This window comes from Suricata suricatta, chromosome 11 (genome assembly GCF_006229205.1).
Source record: "Suricata suricatta isolate VVHF042 chromosome 11, meerkat_22Aug2017_6uvM2_HiC, whole genome shotgun sequence".
Lineage (NCBI taxonomy): Eukaryota > Metazoa > Chordata > Mammalia > Carnivora > Herpestidae > Suricata > Suricata suricatta.
The window spans coordinates 89,330,887-89,353,686 of record NC_043710.1 but is presented as its reverse complement, the minus strand read 5'-3'; the positions used below and the strand labels follow the sequence as shown (position 1 = coordinate 89,353,686).

General features: G+C 47.9%; 2 protein-coding genes across 2 annotated transcripts; both read right to left on the bottom strand.

Moving 5' to 3' along the window:
- Positions 1-371: 371 nt before the first annotated feature.
- ESAM (endothelial cell adhesion molecule) lies at positions 372-9,269 on the bottom strand. Its single transcript, XM_029957009.1, has 7 exons — positions 9,058-9,269; positions 5,475-5,668; positions 4,210-4,411; positions 3,853-4,008; positions 1,851-1,973; positions 1,459-1,585; positions 372-1,214 (listed from the first exon to the last, which is right to left on the bottom strand). Exons 1-7 carry the CDS (start codon positions 9,125-9,127, stop codon positions 899-901), a joined length of 1,188 nt encoding a protein of 395 aa, XP_029812869.1. The 5' UTR covers positions 9,128-9,269; the 3' UTR covers positions 372-898.
- A 4,178-nt stretch (positions 9,270-13,447) lies between these two features.
- Positions 13,448-22,239, bottom strand: LOC115306532 (myb/SANT-like DNA-binding domain-containing protein 2). The gene is made up of 4 exons (XM_029956996.1): positions 22,233-22,239; positions 20,625-20,724; positions 18,958-19,018; positions 13,448-14,985 (listed from the first exon to the last, which is right to left on the bottom strand). The coding sequence occupies exons 2-4, from the start codon at positions 20,698-20,700 to the stop codon at positions 14,133-14,135; spliced, it is 990 nt and encodes a 329-aa protein (XP_029812856.1). The 5' UTR covers positions 20,701-20,724; positions 22,233-22,239; the 3' UTR covers positions 13,448-14,132.
- Between the last annotated feature and the right edge of the window lie 561 nt (positions 22,240-22,800).

Below are 22,800 nucleotides of genomic sequence, written 5' to 3'. Positions count from 1 at the left end.
ACCATGTCCAGCTTTCCCGCACTAAAAAAAGGTCACTGTCAGATCAGCAAGATGCTTTTGTTAAGGACTCAGTGGTCTGGGAGAGGGAGGCACAAGTCAGGTGGCTCTTCCACAGCCCTTAAGAGGAAGCAGGAGGGTAAGAGCACCCCCACCCCACGCTGGGAGAACTCAAGTCCTAGCAGACAACTGGGCACCAAATTTCATCCCCTTACTGCTCTGACTGGATTAGGATCTTCCCAGCCTCAGGCTCCAGGAGCCTTCCCCATGCCACCTGATTGCAAATGACCCTTTCAAAGACTCTCTAGAAGAGCTGTTCTGGGCAGCTGCATAAAGAAGCGCTCCTGGGTTTGAAATGGTGATTTAACTGTCACTTTCCATACAAACACAATGCATCTTTATTAAAAGTTGTAAAATATAAACAAAAAACAGACATTTCAAGTTAGTTTAAAAAATACCTTCCCTATCCCCTGCCCCGACAAAACTCAGCCAAGCCAGTGGGACAGGTTATCTGAATGCAGGGAGCTGGCTCTGGAGGGAAGGAAGATGTTAGATGGGGTGGAGTACAGATGGAGGGGCCTGGGGGGCTCCCTGACCGGCAGGCCCCTCCGGGCCCCCTGAGGGCAGGTAGCCAGCCTGAAGCATTCACTAGTGCCCCTGGGAGGACTGGGCAAGGGGGTGGACGCTCTTCCTAATGTTAAGGGTCCACTTCCCCTTCTACCTCCTGAAAGTTTGGGTCTTAACTGAGACTCAGTTTTCCCATAGTAAAGAAAGGTGGAGGCAGAGGACTGGAGGTCTGGAAGGTGGTCTCCTGAGACTCTGTGCTAGGCCTCCGTGCTAGGGGATGGCCGCTAGAGGAAGGAGAGGAGCCAGATGGCTTAGCTAACAAGGGGCTGAGCCATCACACCAGAGACCCGGCCTGATTCTGGGCAGGCACCATTATGGGGACAGCGCCCATGCGGCTCAGAGCGGAGGAAGAGACCCCACCAGGGCTGGGGGATGTTGGCTGCGGGTGGGCCCCATCTGTCCTGGGCAGCTTGGGTGAGGACCGGACCTGACTGGAGAGGCTGGGTGTGGGGGTCAGCACATCAGGCGTGGGAGGACCTCGGGGTTGCCGGAGGGCTCGTGCTGAGGTGACAGACGAAAGGGTCCCATTCTTGGAGATTGTGTCTGAGCCCTTGGGCCAGGGCAGGGTCCGGGGAGCCACAGCGTCCTCCCTAGTCATCAAAGAAATAATAAGAGGTCAGAAGCTGGACAGGGTGGGAGAGAAAGAGGGGAGTATTTCCACCTGCTCTGTCTTACTCCTCCCTCACATACCAGTTCAGTCTCTTCTCCCTTAAAATCCACCCCCTGGAATGATGTTTCAGTCACTGCCCACCTTTTCTTGGATGGCAGTTGCCTGCACTCCCAGCGGAGAGAAGCTAGGGGGACCCCATTGGGACAGAGACTGGGGACACTTACTTGATGTCATTGGCTGGCTCCTCTAGGGCCTTGCTCCGGCGATGGTACAAGAGGACTAGCCCAGCCAGCAGTCCTAGTCCAACCAGAGTGCCTACAACAGCTCCAGCAACCACCGCAGGCTCCGGCCCTGGGGAAGCCTTGGTGTCAGAGGGAGACCCCCAGCCAGTCCCCACTCCCTCCAATACCACTACCCCACTGCCACCATTAATAGCTTTTCTCTTTTTCCATGTTAAGAAGAGGGGTGACTGTCAGCAGGAAATGGTCAGCCAGCCAGTGACCAAATATTTGGACAAACATTTGACCAGGACAAGCAGACAGGCCTCCTCTCCTCTTACAAGCCCACCCCCACCAGTGCCCAATATTCTCCTTAACCACACTTACCCCTCACTGACCTGTGCTCACTTTCAAGGTCATATTGCACCGGGCACTGCCCACTTCGTTCTGGGCCATGCAGATGTAGACCCCAGACATGGAACTGGAAAGGTTTGTGAGGCGTAAAGACCCCCGGATGGCATCTGTGGACACAATTGGGCCATCAGTCCAGGGACCTTCTTTCCCACTGAAAAAATTCTGTCCCTTCCAGAATGTCCTCTTTGACTCTCTGGGAGACTCATCAGTCTGTTCCCTTGTGGTAGGAAAAGTTGTGACCACTAGCATGCTAAGTTCTATCCCCCTCCCCAGGTACAGAGCTGGGGCTAGCTCCATGCTCCTTTCCATTTCTACTGCTCAGTGGCCCCAACTGATCATCTAAAAAGATTTAAGGAGGATCTGATGCCCAGAGAAACCCAAACATCAGTTTTACTTCTGTTCCAGATTGGCGGTGTGGTGAAAAAGAAAACATTAGGCTAGGAATCAGAAAACCTGAGCTCCTGAATAAGCCATGTGACTTTAAACAAGTTCCTTCCTCTCCCTTGGGCCCAGTGTCTTCATCTGTAAAATGGGGTAATGTGACCTTCTTGATGGCATTGAAAGAATGATATGAAATAATCATTATAATAAAGTTTATCAGTTGCTTACGTTATGCCAAAGACTAAGTCCTTTACATGTGCAAACTTATAAAATATTCACAACAAACCTATGATATAAGCCCTGTTTAAAAAAATAACTTTTGGGGTGCCTGGGTGGCTCAGTCAGTATATGTCTGACCTCTTGCTTTTGGTTCAGGTCTTGATCCCAGGGTCTGGGATTGAGACTGCTCAGTGTGGAGCCTGCTTAAGATTCTCTCTCTCCCTTTGCCCCTCCTCCCCCTCTGTAAATAAAAAAGTAGCCTAAAAAATAAATAAATTTTATTATAAAATTGGTCAAATGAAAAGTAGAAAAAAGGACAAATTGAAAATCCATATACCTACTACTTAGATTCAACAATTGCTAATATTTCGCTATACTTAATTCATTTCTCTCTCTTTTCATGAGATGCTCTTAAAATTTTTTTAATGTTTATTTTCTAGAGAGAGAGCATGAGCGGGGTTGGGACGGAGAAAGAAGGTGACAGAGAATCCTAAGCAGGCTCCAGGCTCTGAGGTGTCAGCACGGAGTCCAAAGACATGAGGCTCCAACTCAAAAACCATGAGATCATGATCTGAGCTGGAGTCAGATGCTTAAATGACAGAGCCACCCAGGTGCCCCACCAAGTTTTTGTGAGACATTTAAAAATAAGTACTCCAGCATGAATCTCTAAAAAATAAAGACCCTGACCACATAACTACAATCCCATTGCCACACCTGATAAATTAATAGTTCTCTAAAAGAATGACCTAATATCTAACGATAACTATCTAGTTATCCAATAGTCCCTAAACATCTTTTGTAGCTAATGTGTTCAAATCAGGGCTGTGATATTCCTGTTTTACAAATGAGAAAACGGAGAGGTGCCTGGATGACTCAGTCAGTTAAGCATCTGACTTTGGCTTGGGTCATGATCTCAAGATTTGTGCGTTGGAGCCCTGCCTCGGGCTCTGTGCTGACTGCTCAGAGCCTGGAGCCCGCTTCGGATTCTGTGTGTGTGTCTCTCTCTGCTCCTTCCCCAGCTCACACACTCTCTCTCTCAAAATAAACGTTAAAATTTTTTTAAACAAAAAAAATAAATAAACAAATGAGGACATGGGAGCCCAGTGTCACACAGCGAGTCAGCAAGTCAGCGGCAGGGCTGGAATTCGAATGCAGATAATCTGGCTCCAGACCCTCTTCAGTAACCTAAGTACACAGCATGTAGAAGCCCCCAACACGGTGCAGTGTGGGCACCTGGTGGGCCATCTTTTTCCACCCTTCTCCCCACATCCTCCTCCACCCCCATACGTGGCAGCCTTGCCTCCCCTTGTCACCCCCGTCCCTCTGGTACCTCTCATCCTTCCCTACCCCAGCCGCACACTCATTTGTCTCCAGAAGTTGCCTCACCTAAAACTGGTGCAAAGAAAACCTGGGAGGATGGAGGTGCCCGCAACCACTGGTATTGGGCAGCTGGCTTACTCCTTGGGGACTGGCAGCTCAGGGTCACATTGTTCCCCACACGGGGCACACCCAGGAGTCGGCAGGATGGAGGAGCTGGAGGAACTGAAGCAGGGAGACAGGGTAAAAATTCAAACCCAAAGAACCAACAGACTCCCACCTGCACCACCCCCTCCCTCCCCACCTCCCTCTTCTGTCACTCCACTCGCCCTCCTCCAACCTTTACACGCAGCCTTTTGGGAGAGAGACCAGCCTGGCCTCCCTGGGGGCTGGGGAGCTATTGCAAAGTCTGTGCTTCTCACTTACCCAGCACACTGAGTTCTAAAGTTTTGCTGCTGTGGCTCATATTTATGCCTTGATGGTCTTGCACATTCACAGAGCAGCGGTAGGACCCAGAGTCTTTCTCCCGGAGATCCTGCAGCCGCAGTGACACATTGTGGGAGGGCATGGAGTAGACCAGGGACACCCCAGGTTTGCTTGACGTAATCCCGCTGATGTAGGCCAACACCTGGTGTGGGGCACAACGCCTCCTGGTTATTACATGTGTGCACTGTGCCTGAGGGCTCAGCTGATCCCCTCCCCCACGCTGGCAGTCTTCAAGTGTCCCTCCCCTGTACTCATCCCCTCTCACCTGTACCTGCTCCCCATTCAGCCCGTTCTCCCTAGCCACCCTCACTGTCCCTGGGTCCTCTTTACCACAACACTCCTTGATCCCTTGTGCATTGTCCCTTCATCTCCCACTTGGGGTGTTTAGGAAGATGGTATAGTGGATGAGGGATAGTGTAAACAGGGGCTATTTATGAAAGAAACTTAGAATGCAGGGATAGATCCAGGATTTTTAAAGTATCTTTTTTAAATCTTCTTTTTCTTGAAGATGTCCCACCTTCCCTTCCCTGTGTATAAGTTCAGGCCCTGCAAAACTTACATCTACCCCTGTAATCTCGATTTCTGTCACACATATCCTCTATTTATCAAGTGACTTCCAGGACATACTTTCCCTCTGGAGGAGCCCGTGCAAATAAGGGGCTCTGAACATGAAGTTTCATTGGCTTCTGGGTAAATCTGCCCCTGGGAGTCAGTCTGACAGTCAGGAGGTGGGGCGGGGGGGGGGGGGGGGGGGGCAGGAGACTGCCCCTTGTCTCTCAAAGGAATGTATAAAGGGGCAGCGGGACAGATAATCATGTGGGAAGAGAAGTGGCCTGGGACAGTGTCCAAAGCACAGAGAAGGTGAAAATAAGAAGATGATCAGCTTTTTAAAGTTGTGTGATACGTGCCCTAACTCTTCCCTCCTCCTCAAACCCCAGCCCTCACTGCCTCTCCCCCAAAGCAAAGCAAAATGCCTTCCCACTTTCCTGTGTTTCATGTGCTGGATTTCTAGGGAAAGCTGGGGACAAGCAAATTCTCTGGGGCAGCCTCCAAGCTCTGAACAAACACTGAGCCCGAGAAGGACCTTAAGTCTTCCTGAAACTCCTTCCCCATTCCCATTCCCCATTCCCCATTCCCTGGCCACCCCTCCTGCGCTCAGCCACAGGGTGTAGCCAGCCTCTGGCTGAGATGCTTTCCTCCCTCACCTGGTTCAGATCCTTCCCTTTTTGTTCCAAGAACCACATCACGGTGAGCAACTCCCAAGGCTGGGGCCTGGCCAAAGACGCCTGTCCTTGCAGGGTGTACCACACTGGCAGCACTACTTCCGCTCCCTCTACTGCCTTCAGCTGGGTGAGGCCAGGGGGCACGTGAAGCTCCAGCTGGGCCCTCGAGGGGGACACTGGGGAGAAGAGCAACGAGGCGTGAGCTCCGTGAGCTGGCTCCCCGCTCCACCCGCGGACCCTACCCACAGTGGCAGAGCAGAGCAGAGCGCGAACCTCACAGGGTCCCACACTGCCCAGGGACTGCAGACCTCGGGTCCTGCTTTGGGATTTTATCAGACCTTATTCTCTGCAGTCTCAGATCGTGGGTTCCTAACAGGGTTAGGGACACGTTTCTGTGCATTTATTTGCATCCAGAGGAGATTTCAGAACCCTCAAGAAGAGTGGGCAGGTTTCCTGTGGGGAGGGGAAGACATCTGAGAGGAAGGGCAGGTTTAATACTTTTCATCTACACTCTATATAGTCCCCTTGCTCCCACAATTTCCCTGGACAAAAGGGATCTGGTCAGGATCTCCAGGGTTTTCTCATTCCTGATTCTCAACCTGATGGGCAGAAAGGGTTGGAAGGCCTCCTGGTTACGGATTAACTGATTAACCTGCGAGACTGCTTCTCATCTAGCCCTCCACCTGGCCGGCTATCGCGGTGCTCCCCCGCCCCTGGCCGGGTCCAAACCCAGGGGCTTCCCCAGGACAGTGGAGAGTTGAGAACCCAGAAAGGGGCCCCTTTTGGGGTCAGGCGATCTGGATGGGTCCTGTGAGGTCGCGGGAAATCTTGGGAAAGTTGGAACACGAATGAAGTTCCCCTTGATAATCAAGTACAAATCTTAGGTCTGCGAGCGTTTGGCATTCAGGAGGTGGACTGGGGTGTTGGTTTCACGGAGAGGACAATCATTCGGCATCGAGCTTGCACGATGGCGCCCAGAAACATTCGCGTTTTGCCCTTCAGGCAGGCCATGGAGCAAACCAAATCCTAGACTCTTGGGGGATGGGGAGGTGCTGGTGGTGAATAATCTTGGGCTTGTACCTGGCCAGGCCTGAGGATGCTGGCCACCGTAGTCCTTGGCCTCTCAGCACTCAGGCGGACAGAGACCTCACGCGGGGCCGGCTTTCCGCCCTCCAGGAGCCCAGCTGAAGGCCTCTAAGAGCCCAGACGCGGATCCGGCCAGGATGCGCGCCACTCCCACGGCTTTCCGGCTGTGCGTCTTTACAGAAGCCCCGGCCCTATTCCTTGGCCTTCGCAGCAACCCCCTAATCCATTTCCTGGTGGGTCCCCGCGGGCTGGGCAGGAAACTTGTGCCCGGTGATAAGCCAGAAGACAATGATGGGGGAGCAGCTAGACCGGAGACTCTGGAGGCGAAAACAATCTCTGCTTCAAGGATCCCGACCCCCCTAGGGACCCGGCCCCGCTCGACATTCTCCCGAGGCCTGGGACGCCTGGAGGCCTGGGGGCGGTGCCCGATCTTCCCTGGCCTTTTGGAGCACACTCCTGAGAGGCCAAAAAGGGTTCCCATCGGGAACCCTGCCTGGGTCCCGGGAGAGGCACTAGCTTCTTCCCCACAGGAGCCCCCGAACACTTCCCCCACGTCCTGCATTCATTCTACCACTTTGCAAAAGGTAGGGTTGGTAAAAGAGATAGTGATGGACACACTGGGGTGTGGGCATAGGCTCCCTGTCCTGCGCCCCAGTCAGGAACCAATGGCTGAAGGGGGGCCGGAGGCTTCCCCGCCCTTGGGCCTGGGTGCCCGCTGCAGCAGAAGCCCCTTGTGATCTCAGGGTACATGGTTCGGTGGGGAGAGAAGAACCGAGTGGCTGGGTCTGAGTGAAGGAGGCAGGGGGGCCCCAAGAAAGGGACCCTTCTGGCCCACTCTGAGACCAGAGTGAGGGAGCAGGCAAGGGCCTAAGGAGCACAAAAATGGGCCCGCTCCCGGGGCTACTATTTTTAGTCTCCCTTTCTCTGAGAAACTCCCCCCTCCGGCTTCTCACGCTCCAGGGGCAGCAGCACAGGCCCGAGGAGCGCGGAGCAGACGGGCCTCCGTGAGAGCCCAGTCCAGCCTAGCCCAGCAGAGCGGGAGCCTGCCCGAAGCACCGCGGGCCCGGAGTGCCATTTAACTCTAGAGTGGCGGGGAGAGGTCAGGACCCCCTGGAGCGGCCTGGTAGGGACGTTGGGCCTGGGTGGTGTAAAAACTGGGATCCAGAGTTAGGATAGAAAAAGAAGAGGTTACAGGAGAGATGCAGGCGGGGCCCAAGCAATGAGCTTGAATTTTTCTCCTTCTTTTGCTTCCTAAATGCCCAGCAGGAAGATGGGGGAAACAGAAGGGAAAGGGCCGCTGAGGTTGGCCTTGGGAGAAGGGACTTGAGAAGGTAAGGGATCCTGGAGCCTAGAGGGGCTTGACACTCCATGCCCCCACACCCTTGCAGGCAACAGACAAAGGTAAAGGGGGCACGGGTGAGAGTTTGGTGTTCCCCATCTCGGTCCCCACCACTGTGACTGAATTGCACCCTACAGCTCTTTGCATCTGGGGACCTCCAATCTGAGAGAAATGAGGGGTTAAAGTTGACCTTGACAAACTCACCCTTCACCCTATTCGGGATCCTAAAAAAGAGATGACAAGAAAGCCTTGGAGGAAGTGAGACAAGGTATAGGGGCTTAGTTCTTAATGGGTCCTTTTCTCCCCATCATAGGAATGGGCCACCCCCAGCTCCTGGGAGCTCTGGAAGCCTTCAACTCTCCTTAGGCACTTGCTCCAAGGAGGCACCCTTCCTCTCTGACTCTTTGAGGAACCTCCTTACTCTTTCCTTTGTCCCTTTGCCTCTGGGAACCAATGGGGGTGGTGGACCTCATGGGGGGGAATGTCACTATTCTGCTCCTCTAGGCATTCAAACCCCTCCCCCATTTCCTGTGTCCCAAGTGACCTCACGGTCATGCTTTTGGGGCACCTCCCTTTATTCCCAGGGCAGGAAGCAGGAGGGGGCTAGAGGGAGGATCTGGGCTGGGGAGTTGACAGCAAAGTGGGTGAAGTGCGTTCGTTAAGACTGGGATCCAGAGAATTCCTGGGGGTTCTTGCACATCAGCTTGTGTGTGGGGTGGGGAATATGAGGGGGGCTGGAGTTAAGTCCTTAAGCTCTTTAGCCGGTGTCTCATCTAGTAGCTCAGCTCATCCGCTCTGCTGGGTGGAGGTGGGGAGTGGGCATGAGGAATGTTCCCACACCTTGCTGCAGAGGTCTACCCAGACAGATGCCCTGCCCCTCTCCCCTACTACACACACCCGACAGTGGTGGCTGTTGGGTACACCGGGACAGAAGTCAACACCAGTCAGTGATGCCCTCCCTGGGTGCGGAGAAAGGGAGGGAGTGTGGGGGGAGGAGAAGGAGAGTCAGAGGCGGGAGTCCCCTTCCATCCAGTTCCTCACCAGTGCCCCAAACCACCTCCCTCGGGGCTTAATTCATCTCACTTCCCATCTCAAGTCCAGTCCTCCCTTCCCCCCACTCCCCCGTCGGGTGGCACTCACCGAGGGTACTCAGCCCCAGTAACAAAAACCGCAGCAAGTCGGTCGCTGGGGACCTGGACAGGGAAACCATGGCCCCCCCGGCCCCGACGGAGTCAGGGAAGACGGCTCCGGGACACACCAACCGACAGGTGCTGAGGCGGCTCCTCGGCTAGGGCAGACGCGGGAGCCAGGCCACTGACACCAAGGGCGGCTCTAGCCGGAGTCTATGCGCGCGTGTCCCGCCGGCGGGGTGGGGACCGACAGGGACCTGGGGGCGGGGCGTCCGAAGGGGGCGGAGAGGTCGCGGTCTCTCCGGGCGGGGCGTGCGGCTGACCCGCCGCGGGTGGAGTGGTTGGGGGAGGGCTCCAGTGCTCCGACTGCAAGACCTCGCGGCCTCCACCCGGGCAGAACGCAGGGTGGGGTCGGGTGAGTGGCGGTGCCCTACAGGCGGCCGGGGGCCAGGGGAAAAGGGAAGGGCTCCGAACTGCCACACTGGGGCCATGCCCTTCCCCCTCCGCCCGGGGTGGGAAGGAAGACGGAGAAGGGAGGGAGGTCCGGGGATCCTCCGACGTCCAGGAGCCACCTGCACGCCTGACACCGTGGCCTGGTCTCTGGCACAGAGCTTGGGGGTACCGCGTCCTCAGCCTAAGCGGGGCGGCCTTCCTGGAGGAGGAAGAGCGGAGCCGCGTTGTCCCGGAGCCACTGCGTTTCGGAAGTGTGTGGGGCAGAGCGGCGGGAAGGGGCGCGGTTCTTCGGCCCGCAACAGCGGCTTTCCTCCGAGCCTGGCGGGGAAGAGATAATACCACCCCGCCTCCGCCCGGCACCGCGGGGGCCCCCGCGGCTGCTCCGGGGGAGGCCCAGGGCAGCGCCCGCAGGTGCTCGCGGGGACCGTCTGCACCTGCGGGCGGCGAAGAGAGGGGCTCTCAGGTCCTCGGAGACTCCCTAAAACCCAGCCAAGGTCACCGGGTCTTGTGCCTCATACCCCGAACAGGGAAAGGACTGGAGCAAGGAAGCCTCAGGAGGTGAGCAGGAAACTGAGGAAACAGGTGTCCGTCTCCCAGATCCTCACCTCCAGCCAGAATGGCTTATAGGCCTTATACTGACTGGGGAGGAGGGAGCAGCTGTGGGAAGGTAAACTGGACAAAGTCCCCCCATTTCTTTATCCCCGTATCTTCACTGCCTCCCCCCCCATCCGTCCCCGGGCCCGCTCTGATCCTTTAATTCCCGGGACTAGATCTTGTTCGCTGCGAATTTAATTTAACGGTTCCGCCCCCCCATCCCCGCCCCTCCGCGGGGTCGGTCCAGCGGCACCTCTGCGCCCTCTAGCGGCCGCAACTCCCTTACAGAAGGGGACGCACCTGTTCTCGCTTCGCTGTCCAACAGCCAAAATACAGATGCTTCGGAACATCCTGGTACAGCTTAACCGCCAAGCAGAGGTCATCGGGGGCAGAAAGCATAACAACGAATCCTTTGCGCTGCCTGCCCTGAATGGCAGTGGACTGGGAAGAAAAGCAGCCAGAACTCCGATTCCATTTACTCCACATACAGTTCTGCATTGTGTGTGTGTGTGTGTATGTGTGTGTGTGTGTTTAACACCGAGTGCGGTTCTTGTGCCTGCGTGGCACGAGCTCTTTTTGTACAGTGCCCCGCAGACCCTCTTGGATACCTCTTCTTAGTGTGACTTTGCTGGCTGCTCTTCAAATACCTGCCATGCAGTGGCTTTGAGCAATGCCTATGCAAACACTAGACCGCTCACATAACCCCTGGAATCTAATACTTGGCAGCTCAGCGGTAGCAGAGGCAACAGAAATAGACAACTGACAGTCTCACACCCTTATGCAAGGACCTGTAAGCGTGGTGTGTGTGTGTGTGTGTGTGTGTGTGTCTTCCGGGGAGGGGGGTGTTGGTTCGGTTTTTCTATTCTATCACACTCAAAATTTCCTTTAGTTTACACTGCAAACCAGGTCCTGTCAACCTCCCTTCTTCATTTCCAGACCAGGGTTATGGTACCCCAAATAAGCAACTCTTTCCAACAAAGGGCAGAGTCCCTTGGCTGTATCCCAGGAACACCAAAGCAACTAGTTTCGCAGGCTGTGCTCATCCCTCTCAAGTGCTATACTAGAGCCTCAATATACACTCTGAAGCTAACTTTTCCTTTGGAATTTAGACCCCGAATAACTTGCAACATCAGAAGGAAAGTTGCAACCAAAGATGTGTAGGCAGTGAAAATCTCCACGAGACATATGTAAGTCCTGTGAAGACTCTTCCACTGCATTTCACCTCAATCAAAACATTTCCCACTCGGACACCTATTCCAACTACTTCTGCTGATCCCAAGTCAGTCAAAGTGACAGAAGTTAGCAGAGCAGCTCCATTCCTTTCTGAAAGCGCCAAGATGCATTTTAGGATGAACCCTGCTCTCTACCTTTGTGTAAAGTGAGAATGCTGGCAGATAACCCGTAGGTGACCTGGAGGCTGCTTCCATTAACCTGTTGCATCCAAGAGCTAAGTTCATAGTTTCATATGTTAAGAGACGTGCAGGTCACTAGTATTTCTTCCAGTCATGCTTCCTCTCATATCTCAAAAAATCTTCTCATGCTGATTCTTATGTTTGAACATAGGCTCTCCAACCCCCTTGACTCATTATAAGCCTTTATTAAAGCCCCTCCCTCTTTCTTTTTGCAAAGCTCATATAGTTATCTGATTCCTTGCTATCCTCTCTTCTATATTGTTCTGGCCAAAGAAACTAGATATTCGGTTATTAGCAAGTTGCTTTCTTTCCAAGCATCCGTTTCCCAGCAGTTTCGTCCTCTGCTGCTACCGCTCATCCCTCCCAAGCCAGATGGTGAAAACACACCGGATCCTGGATCTAGTCTTGGCCATCTTCTTCGTGCAGCTCACCGTGGCGTAGTGATGCCCCATTCTCAGTAAGGTTAGATCAGTCTAAAACATCCTCACTAAATGTTCCCAAAGTGATCTGCCTCAACTAAGTAACTAAACAGCAGCAGGAAGTGGGATGGGGGAAAAATGCACGAAGCACATTGGTTTGGAGGGTTGTCAGTGGCAAAGTTTGGGGGATGCCGTGTGGTACTCCTGGTAATGTGCTTTCCTGTGCACATAGCACTGAATATTAAGAAATTACTGCTATAACGTGGTCAGTGCAGCCTTAGCCTTTAGGTCTGTAATTCCAAGTCTCGAAGAACTTCCAAAGCAAACTCATGAGAATTTCATAAGGCCCATACCTACAGACTGTACCCAGGGAGAAGAGGTGCTACACTGAAATTCCAAGAATATGCATACTCTTCCTTAACTAGCATCCATTAAAAAGCTATTTTAAGTAAGTCCTACGCCCAAGGTGGGGGACTGAACTCATGACCCTGAGATCAAGAGTTGCATGCTCTACCAACTGAGAGAGCCAGGCACCCCAACTAACATCCCTGGGTAACAACTTATATCAGAAAACAGTCAGCTCCTAGACATTAAATGACATTCATAAGAGTCATCCCACTGATCATAAGCCCTCTAGCCATTTGAAACATAAGCATCAACCAACCAAGAGGTATGAGGGTGAGAAAAGTCACTGATTTGACACCAGGTTGCAGGAAGGAAATAAATATCTTTTATCAATATTCAATTTTATCTTCAATAGTATAAAAAATGGGGAAAATTACAGCTCTTACCTGGATTTGCAGTCTGTCTAAAGTAGAGTACGTGAGAGAGGTTGAGGGAATCATTAAAGCTAAATCATCAATCTAACAAGTCCCAGCCCTAAGACCAAAGTGATCCTTGACCGCCCTTCTAGAAAGCTATTTGTTAGCGAAGAGCACTAACCTCTAAGTAGACTGCTAGCTGATGCAAAGAAATCCCTGAGATCTCTAAATGTGATAACTACTTTCCTAATGGACTGTTTCCTTATAACTTCCTACCCTGTGGATCACTTTCAAAAACGTTTTGGATGTTTCTATTGGATCGTCTCTCCTTTTTTATAAACATCATGATAATTCTCCATTTGTACTCTTTGAGAGAGTTGCCCCTGACCACTGAATTTAAAGACAAGGAATGAGGGGCGCCTGGGTGGCTCAGTCAGTTGAGCATCCGACTTTGGCTCTGGTCTTGATCTCACAGTCCGTGGGTTCAAGCCCTGCATCGGGCTCTGTGCTGACAGCTCCTGTTTCAGATTCTGTGTCTCCCTCTCTCTCCGCCCCTCCCCCACTTGCTCTCTGCTCTGTCACTCAAAGTAAAATAAAGACATTAAAAAAAAAACATTTAAAGATGAGGAATGAAAATCTCTTACTTAGGGTCAGAAGGAATATCCAAGTCATTTAAAAAAGAAAAGAAAGAAATATAAAATGAAACTCTCCATTTGTTCCATACACATTCTCAGCTCTGCTACAAAAAGCTCAACTAGTACTCCAAGAGGCCAAGAATTACTTTAATAATTTTTTTGTTAAAAAGTTTAAACGGCAACACAGCCGTAAAGTTGGTACATCACAGAAACAAAGGTTTTTGCAGGCAACACTGATTGGGAATAGCAAAACACTTGGTTGGTGAAAAAAATGAAACTCTAAAATTATATACAATATAGCTAAGGGTGATATTGAAAAACAATCTTATTTACGGTGACTCAAGATTTAACTTGCCATTATCTATTGCTTATTTATTCAGGGTTGTAAATAACACTTACATAGAGACATAGAGATGTGTAAAAATGAAACATTGTGAAAAAAATACAATTTTTCAATTTCATATGAAACTCAAAGTGTAAGTTTTGTCCAATATGGAATGTACCTACATTTGTTTATATTAGGGCTCTAAAATCCATTTAAAAATTGTTTTTTGTGTTTAAAAAAGAAACAGCTGACCCACCACGCAAGTTCGCTGTAAATCTTGCTTGCTCAAAATGAGCATTTTCAGGTGAGGTCTGTGTTTTCTGCCCAAAGTCTCGTATGATTCCGTAGAAGTTGTACTGGCCCGATTGTGGAAAGAATTCCCGTGAAGAGTCTGATGGCAGCATCTGGATGAAGGGACAGTCTGGGTAATGGAAAGGGAGTAGAGAAGAGGGAGGTAAGAGCCCAAATCCTTATGAAGGATGACATTCAGTTGTTAAATTTTAAGGGGTATCCAATGGCTTTTTCCAGGCACTCAACTAAAGAGCCAGCGGAAAGAAAATCCCTCTCTACTTCTACGAATTTGATGTAGATGGATTTGGGGGAAACTCCAGGATCCACAATACAGTTCTGAGACAAAAACCCATTGATACCAACCCAATCTTTGCTGAAGGTTTTGGTATTTGCTTGGAAATGTAAAAATAAGCATTGCTGGAGAGTCCTGACCTCAGCAATCCCGAGGTAGCAATAGGTTATTCGGGTGGGTTCGATTTCCACCTGTAATGAGGCTTGTGCTGACAGGGTCTCCAAGTCAACCCGGCCCTCCTTTCCTGCGTCCAGGGAACGTCGCTCCACGTGGGGTGAGGGGGGCCTCTCAATACATTCTTCATAGCCAATGGCATAAAGGCCCGGACTTTTGGGAATGCCTCCTGGTAATAAATACTGAACAACGTTCCCACCAGTTGGCTTGGAATGGGCAATGGGTATCCAGTCAATTTCCATGTGCAGCTCCAGGCACCGGGCTTCACTAATGGTGATCTCTAAAAATTTGTAGTAAACATTTTTCCAGTTCATTTTCTGCACACGGGTCATGATGACGCGTCCCTCGGGCTTCTCGGAGTTGAAGTACTCCCGGAGTCGCTTGCCAAGGGGCACCTGGGAGCTGATCTCAGCATAATGGTAACGGATATCCTCTTTCCAACGGGTGTTATAACCAATTCCAAAAATGGCCAGTTTATTAGAAAGATGAAGCCTTGAAAAGTCCGTCCAGCTCTGAAACAGTTCCCATTTCAATTGTACTGATTCCAAAATTTGTACAATATTTTGCATGATGTCTCTCTTCCTAGAAAAAGAAACACAAGTCAAGTTCTTCAGATGTCTAGATCAGCAATGTCCAACAGAACCTTCTGTAATGAAGCAAATGTTCTGTGTCTGTGCTGCCCGATAGGGTAGCCATTAGCATCTAAATTGCGGCTAGTGTGAGTGAACTATTAAATTTTTAATCATAATTTGAAATTAAGTTTAAGAGCCACATGTGACCTTATCAACGGTGCAGGTCTAGATAATCACAGTATTAAAATCTGAGAAACACTCTTTCCTAGGAAATTTCTAGGAATTAATGATAAACTGCTTTCCATTACCTCTATAGTCTGGCTGTATTTAACCTAGTAACTATTGATACGTTAAGACCATAGGGTTTTAGAAACCCAAGAATCAAGAATCCTTAAAAATTATTTATTAGTAGTAGTATTAAGTCCAGTATTGTTAACAGTGTCATATTAGTTTCAGGGGTACAATATAGTGATTCAACAATTCTACCCATCACCCAGTGCTCATCAGTGCGCTCCTTAATCCCCCTCACCTATTTCACCCTACCCACCACCCCTCTGGTAACCCTTCCCTTCACTTGTATGTTTCTTAAATTCCACATATGAGCGAAATCATATGGTATTTGTCTTTCTCTGAGTCACTTATAAAATGGCTGTAATAATGCATATGGTGGCCTTCAAATCTAAGTACCAAAAGCAGATGATTCAAAAGGTATTCAGTATCACTTGAAATAGTGAATTTCTAACCTGGAAATTCTTAAAGTTCATTAACTTTGGCCCATATATATTTGCTATAGAAAAATATCCAATTGATTAGGACTAGTGACCTGATGCAAAAACAAAATGACATTTTCTTCTATTTGTCTGAAATTCATCACTACTCCCAAATTTAGAAGAATTGTCAGTTAAGCATAGAATTAAGATCAGAGAATTCAGATGTCTACGTCTACCTTTTGTCTACATCAAGCTTAGGTTTTAAGAGGGGGAAGTGAATGAATCAAAACTATTCTAGAAAATATTTTCGGAGTGTGTGGGTGGCTCAGTTAGTCAGACTGAGTTAAATTTCCGTCTTCAGCTCAGGTCACGATCTCTTGGTTCATGGGTTTGAGCTCCGCATCAGGCTTTGTGCTGACACCTAGGGGCCTGGACCCTGCTTTGGATTCTGTGTCTCCCTCTCACTCTGCCCCTCTCCCACTCAAGCTTGCTTGCGCTCTCTGTCTCTCAAAAATACAAATGTTAAAAACATTCTTTAAAGAAAATATTTTCTAAAGGGAAACAAAAGCATAGAAATTATTTCAATTTTGATTTGAAGAGCTAACAGAGTAAGTCAGAAAATGTTGGGAAATTCTTGTTTTACTTGCTGTTTAACTCCTATAATTGTAACTGACACTTCAATAACTCATGTACTATAATGAGGACACGTAATTGTTTGTTTCTCAGGTATGGCAAACTTTGATACTGGAAGACTGAAGTCTGTTAAATATTAACTTAGCAACAAACTACTACAGTCTACATCGGTTATAGGTTTAAACTGCAAAAATACTTATGTACAATCAAACCGGCCAGAGAAGAGGGTGTACACTGAGCACATTGAAGTCTCCTCCTTCTCGGAAGGAGCCAGATGCTTGGCGGCTTCCTATTCAATTCTTGCATCTTCTAGAGGAAAAGCTTTTGGAACAAAATGGGGAATCTTCCAAACAGCCCTTCTCAGTCTGTCCTCTACTCGCTTTGGCCTTCTTTGCAAGATGACAAAATGCCAATATTTTGTTATCAGCTGCTTCTTGGAGCCAAAGACTGCCCTGGACTTGTCACATTCTTTAGTTTGTTGTGGAAGTTTTGAGTAGCAGAGTACCACTTAGGTGATGACACAGGACCGCATTTCTGCATGGGTCAGTGCTTTCAAAAAGAAGCTCTTTCACAGCTACATCCTCCCTTGTCCTCTTTTGAAATGTGACACTGATCTCAAGGACTAGGCTAAGGAATTGGGATGGAGGGCAGAGACGTTTGTCTATTCTGTTCACTGACGTGTCCCAGTGCCTGGCATAAAGGAGGCACTTGACAAATAAATGTGGACTGAGTGAGCAGGTGAGGGGACGCTTCTTTATGGATGAAGGATGAGATATGTTAACTGCAGCCTATGTCAGCCAGTTCAGGCTAATCCCTCCTATACTTAGAGGGAAAAAAATAATAATCCAATGGCCAAACGAAGTTATTTTATTTGGCACTGTCATTGCCCTAAATCATCAATAAGAAACAGTTCTGGGGAAACTTGTACTGGAAAATAAATGACCTACTAGGAATCACTCTAATATTTTTTTCCTCTGTGAGCTAGAATATGGAGAAGAGGCAGCGAAGCTGTCTATTTCTATACAGCCTGTCAGTTTCTTGCCCTGCTGATGTGATCTCAGCCTGAAGTTCCTTGGGCCTAAGACTCCTCAAATTTGCAAAACTAGGGAGCACAGTGAAAATGAGACCCGTTTACTTAGCTGGGTCCAGAGAATTGTCTATTCTATTTCCTGATTTCTGAAGTTCCAAACACAAGAAAAGTATGGATGGTTTGAAGTTCTGTGAAGTTTCAGTTCATCTCCAGTTACATCAACTGGGTCTCCTCTGCAGACCCCAGTGGTGAAAGGGAGAGATGGGACATTTTAGCGAAGGAGAAACCGTGGCCTTTTTGGAGAAGAGGGGTCTGAAGATATGGACTTGTAATAATTCATGTTTTAAAATACTCATCAAAGTTACCTTCCTTTGGGACATTCCCATGTCACAATCTGAAAACAGACCTACTTCCCAACAAGCGACAGATTTGAATTTATTGACTTGAGCCATAAACTTCTTTTTTAAGGAGTGGGAAGTGGTGACAATTTTAAGGAACAATTCTTGATCCCTAAACTTTCGCCCTCTCCCCAGTCATGGAAACAGCTGATATGGGGAATTCTTTAGTTCCACAGATGCTCTGAAAAAGGCAGGAGCATCTGCAAAGGGTGGTAGTGGTGGTTTGCTAAATGAAAACATGTTTCTTTTTTATATTGCTTGTTGCCTATCACACCTCTTTCCATCTTGCCTGTTCCCCCTTTCTCCACCATCCCTCAAACATCAAGATCGCACGTGTGGAATGAAGTACAGAAGAAAAAAGTGGATGAATTAATGCTTTGAGGTTAAAAAAAATGGTGTTCCTCCACTTTCCCACTAAATTTATCTTTTGATATATTTGTTTCACAGATATAATCAGGGACTTCCCTCACAAACAGGGGCACATGGGTGGCTCAGTCGGTGAAGCGTCTGCCTTTGGCTTGGTCATGATCTCATGGTTTGGGAGTTTGAGCCCCAAAGAGGGCTCACTGCTGTCAGCACAGAGCCTGCTTTGGATCCTGTCCCCCCTACCCCTCTGCCCCTGCCCCACTCACACTCTCTCTCTCAATAAATAAAAAACAAACAGACAAAACCACAAACATAGTATCCCAGAAACTCAAGAGAGCTGGGATATCCTTACAGAAGAGATATGCTGAACTCAGGGGAAGACCATGTGAAGGACGCTGGTCCAGGTTAATCTTCCCTCTAGCAACTGCTTTCTTTTCCAGATGTATAAAAAGGCCGTCTAAGGTTTGCTTTTTGATCCCCACAGTGAATATCATAGGGAATGCAAGTGTCTTTCTGGCCTTTATGTCCCCTCACCTAAGCCCAGATAAACTCAGGGCCCCGTGAATCATCTGTGCACCCTAACTGAGCATCCATAGATCCACATTCATGTCCAGGGAAACACCATCAACACACTTCTTTCTGTGTCATACATTTATTTCTCTGTCTTGTACACAGAATTCTCAACGTTTTTGGTTAGCCACTGGCAAACTTAAGCTAAGATGTGAAACAATGACTGCATGTGCTTCCTTGGTGGCTTGGCTATGACACACCCATGACTTTTTGGATCTTCCCAATGGTCATTCAATTTAAGTAAATACACTGTATAGAAAGAAGCATCTACTTACTGTGCTTCCTCAGAAGACTCTTGTTTTATTTTTAATGTTCTCTTTGTGACAGGTATTTCATCTGAAAAGCAAGGTTTTTGAAAAAATATTATATTTTTCTAAGTAGCAGACATTTAGGTACATAGGTCACTGTGTTTATTACTGTGTTCCATACTTTCCAACGCGAGGCTGTAATTCTAGTGTCAAACACTGTCCACTGCCAGATTTATAAATATAACGCTTGTATAATGAGATGCATACATTTATATGCAAGATCAGAAACCAGCTCTACAAGTATAAAATTCTTCAAGGTCACGAGTGGATTTCTAGCTAGCAGCTTAAAGCTTAATTTCACTGCAAACATGATTTTTAAAGGAACAAGAATGAAAAATGATTCTCTTCTATTTAGGCTTTCTATGTAGGTTTTACAGGGCAATTATTCCTCCAATATCAGAATCAGCAGACTCTGCATGCTATTTTATTTTATTTCCCAAAGGTTTGGGTGACTTTACTCTCCACGGCAAAACCAGAGTTATAGGAGGCCAAAGTAATTTAGACCTACTACTTCTTGGAAATTGAAAGGTAGGGATCAGTTGGCCTCTGCCCTTTTTATTCTCCCAGTCCTGAAGTCTCACTTTCACACTGCATTAGTTTTACAGTTTAAGAGTTTTCTTCTCTCCCTCAGTCACCAATATTTGAGAGATTTAAAAAAATAGCATTTGTAAGAAACATTAGCATTTAGTCCTTTTTCTTTTGCACTAGCATTTCTCTATCATTAGGAATTCTGTAAAACAATGCCCGTGGACGTTAAGTCAGGCAAGCACGTTCATAGTGCCAATCCTACTTATACGTCTGTGGAACTTGCCTGAGTAGCTCACTGGGGAGAAAAACATTTCCTTGTAAGTGAACATGCATCACACAACTCACTACTAAAACCCAGTGGCTGCAGCAGAAATGATTAGTACTTCCAAATTATGGAAATCCAAACTGGAGCGTTTGTTGCAAAAAGAAGCAAAAACCAACTCCATATCCCCTAATTAGGCCACCCATTTTAGATTTGACGGCCAGGAGTTTTATTTTCCATTTTTAATGCTAAGTCTAAATCATTCCAGGATGGGATCCTTAGTGAATTCTGAAAGAGTATGACCACTGACAAAATTCAAACATCAGCTCTTTTTAAGATAAATGGAGGCTTCTCTTCTTCTTCTTTTTTTTGGTTCAGACTAAAGTGTGAGTGGGGACCTTTCCCAAATCACAAACAGAAAAGAAAAAGCATTTGGGATAAAGCAAGGAAAAGATAGTCATGTCTATAGCTGTTTTGAGCCAAGAGTTAACCTTCTCGGCAGCTATCTAGAATGAGGAGGTGCGGGAGATTTCAAATGGCACAGGATTCTACCTGTCACCGATTAGGAATTGTGTGTCTTTAAGGACTTTTGCTGGTCCCCAGATCTGAATGACCAACACCAGGCACTAGCTGGCAGTTGAGGGCTAAGCCAGCAAGGCTCAAATTGCCCCAAATGGGCTGGCTGTGTGTTGGGTGCTGACAGCGGGAACTGAACCAGAAGATCTGACGGATACTAAGTACCAGTACACATCTAAAGGCTTACACACACACACACACACACACACACACACACACACACGCACGCACACACACACACAAGTATCATATATATTGGCTTTCTTACCCAATTCCTGATCTGTTGGGTAGCCGTGGAGATCCTGACTGTGGTTTCCCCAGTCCTCCTGTGAATACTCCTCCATAGTGCTGCCATCTGACTCCAGCTCCTGGTACAAGCCACTACTGTTAATAAGTACAGGCTGGCAGGGCTGAGCATCCCATCCTCCCTGACCAAACACCTGTTCCAACTGTTCAAATGTGTAACTGCTCTTTCTTTTCCCAACACCATGTTCTTTCACCCGACTGTAACACCTGCGAAGGGTCTAAGACACAAAGTCTTTTGTTATTCCTTTAAAGCTGTACTTCCTCTTCCAGGTACGGACCACAGATATTAATTACTATTAGACAGACACAGACAGACAAACACAGACACATTGTTACAGGAATGCTAGATTTCAAATTCATTATTATATTAGAAAAAAAAACTAATTTAGCATTTACTCAAACATGTTATAATTCAAACAATTATTTTTGCAATTAATCATCCATTAAACAACAAGAAACATTACAACATTATTTCATGTACCCCATAACACATATTTCATACCCCCACCCCCATTTAAAAAGAAGTAGGGGGGGAAAAAAAAGAAAACAAGAAATACCAGCCAGCCAATAGGATGCACACCTGCCACAGAAGAGAAAGAGCTGCTATTGTGCCCAGAATTTGGAAAAAGTGAGGGAAGGGAAGAACAGAAAGAAGAATTTCCCAAAGCAAAGAATATAACCTTCCTTACTCTTCAGAAGGAAATCAGGTAAAAACAACTACCTAAGCGAATCAGCTAGTAAAACATACTGCCTTCCAAGTCTGCAATCCTTACTAAATTACTGTCTTTAGGGAAATTGCTAAAATTTTAAAAGAGGTCAAATCAATTATGCTACACAGCCCCGGTCTCAAACATCAACTTTCAAGAAACAATGCATAAATTCCTACATCGGAAGATTAGCCAATTCTAATCGATTCTACTAACTCAAACTGCCAGCCAAACAATCCAATAATCTCCCTTTTGGGGGGAAGTGAGGTGAGGTGGAGGGGTATCATTGCACTCCTTTTTCTGCCTCGTGCTACTCAGCAAATAAAAACCACTATGCAAGTCCACAGGGAAAACCTGGATAATCTTAATGTCTTTGCACAACCCATTTTCTTCATCGTCCTCCAACGCATACCCCAGTTTCCTTAATTGATGGCGTCTCTTACTCTGTCTTACGTGGTATTTCAAAAGATAAGTCAAGGACTTAGTCCCAGCCTCCAAATTTAGTTTACTGACATCCAGTCTCTATCTAACCTCTGCTCCCTCTGTTCCTTATAATCTCCCTTCTACTTTACTGAATTTCACTCAGAATTTTCTTGAGAGGTAAGAGCCTTATTCCCTGGTGGCTCTCAAATACTTTCAGACTCAACTGTGCAAAACCGGTTCACCTCAGACTTAATTTATATGCATTAATCAGACTGAACACTTCTCCTAAATGTGAGATTACTTTCCATAGGCCAATATATCACATGTTCTCTGTGAACTAAAACAACTCTTAATAATCTTTACAGAGCCTCCATGAAAGTTTAAATCACAGGTGACAAACGACAAGAAGACACTCTGTCAAATACTTTGCAGATCCGTACCTTGAGGCCAGGAATCCAGATGGGCAAAAGCAATAATAAAAGCACGACACACTGGAGGAGCTTCCTCAGACATACACAGAGCGCTGACTAGTCACCCCGTCCAAAAACCAGCCAGCCTACCCCCTGCATGAGCATCCGCCTTTCTCCCTTGCTTGAGATCTCTGCCGGTCCTCAAATGATGCCTTAAGGGGCCGAGGTTTCTGACTTAAAAGTGTTCCCTCTTTCTCTTTGTAAAAGATAGTCACAGCTGCAGAACACAAAACTTTATAGAAAAAAGTCAGAAATGAACTTGGGGAATGTGTCACAGGGTCACTTTTCCAATGGAAGGAGACAAACGCCTGCAGCAGATCTCATTTAACTTTCTATATATTCCCCTTTCCCAGTGCCCTCTGCCCTCCTTGCAGGGATTGGAATTTGAATTGCAAACATCTCCTGCCAACTTATTTTTATCTCACAGTGTCTAGTTTCTGCCTCCAAGAACACCCCAACCGCTCTTTTCAACTCCTCCAAGGACCGTACTTGGAGAGTCCCAGCCGTCCCTTTCACCCTTTCAAGGCCATAAATGGAG

What these genes read in the sequence shown, in the direction of transcription:
- ESAM (XM_029957009.1), bottom strand. Translation starts at nt 9,127, where the DNA reads ATGGTTTCCCTGTCCAGGTCCCCAGCGACCGACTTGCTGCGGTTTTTG. An exon ending in TTTCTTTGCACCAGTTTTAG is followed by an intron (nt 1,974 to 3,852) that starts GTGAGGCAACTT and finishes TTGTGTCCACAG; the next exon opens with ATGCCATCCGGGGGTCTTTA. An exon ending in GAGCCAGCCAATGACATCAA is followed by an intron (nt 1,215 to 1,458) that starts GTAAGTGTCCCC and finishes TTTGATGACTAG; the next exon opens with GGAGGACGCTGTGGCTCCCC.
- LOC115306532 (XM_029956996.1), bottom strand. Translation starts at nt 20,700, where the DNA reads ATGGAGGAGTATTCACAGGAGGACTGGGGAAACCACAGTCAGGATCTC. An exon ending in CCCAACAGATCAGGAATTGG is followed by an intron (nt 19,019 to 20,624) that starts GTAAGAAAGCCA and finishes CTTGCTTTTCAG; the next exon opens with ATGAAATACCTGTCACAAAG. An exon ending in GAGTCTTCTGAGGAAGCACA is followed by an intron (nt 14,986 to 18,957) that starts GTAAGTAGATGC and finishes TTCTTTTTCTAG; the next exon opens with GAAGAGAGACATCATGCAAA.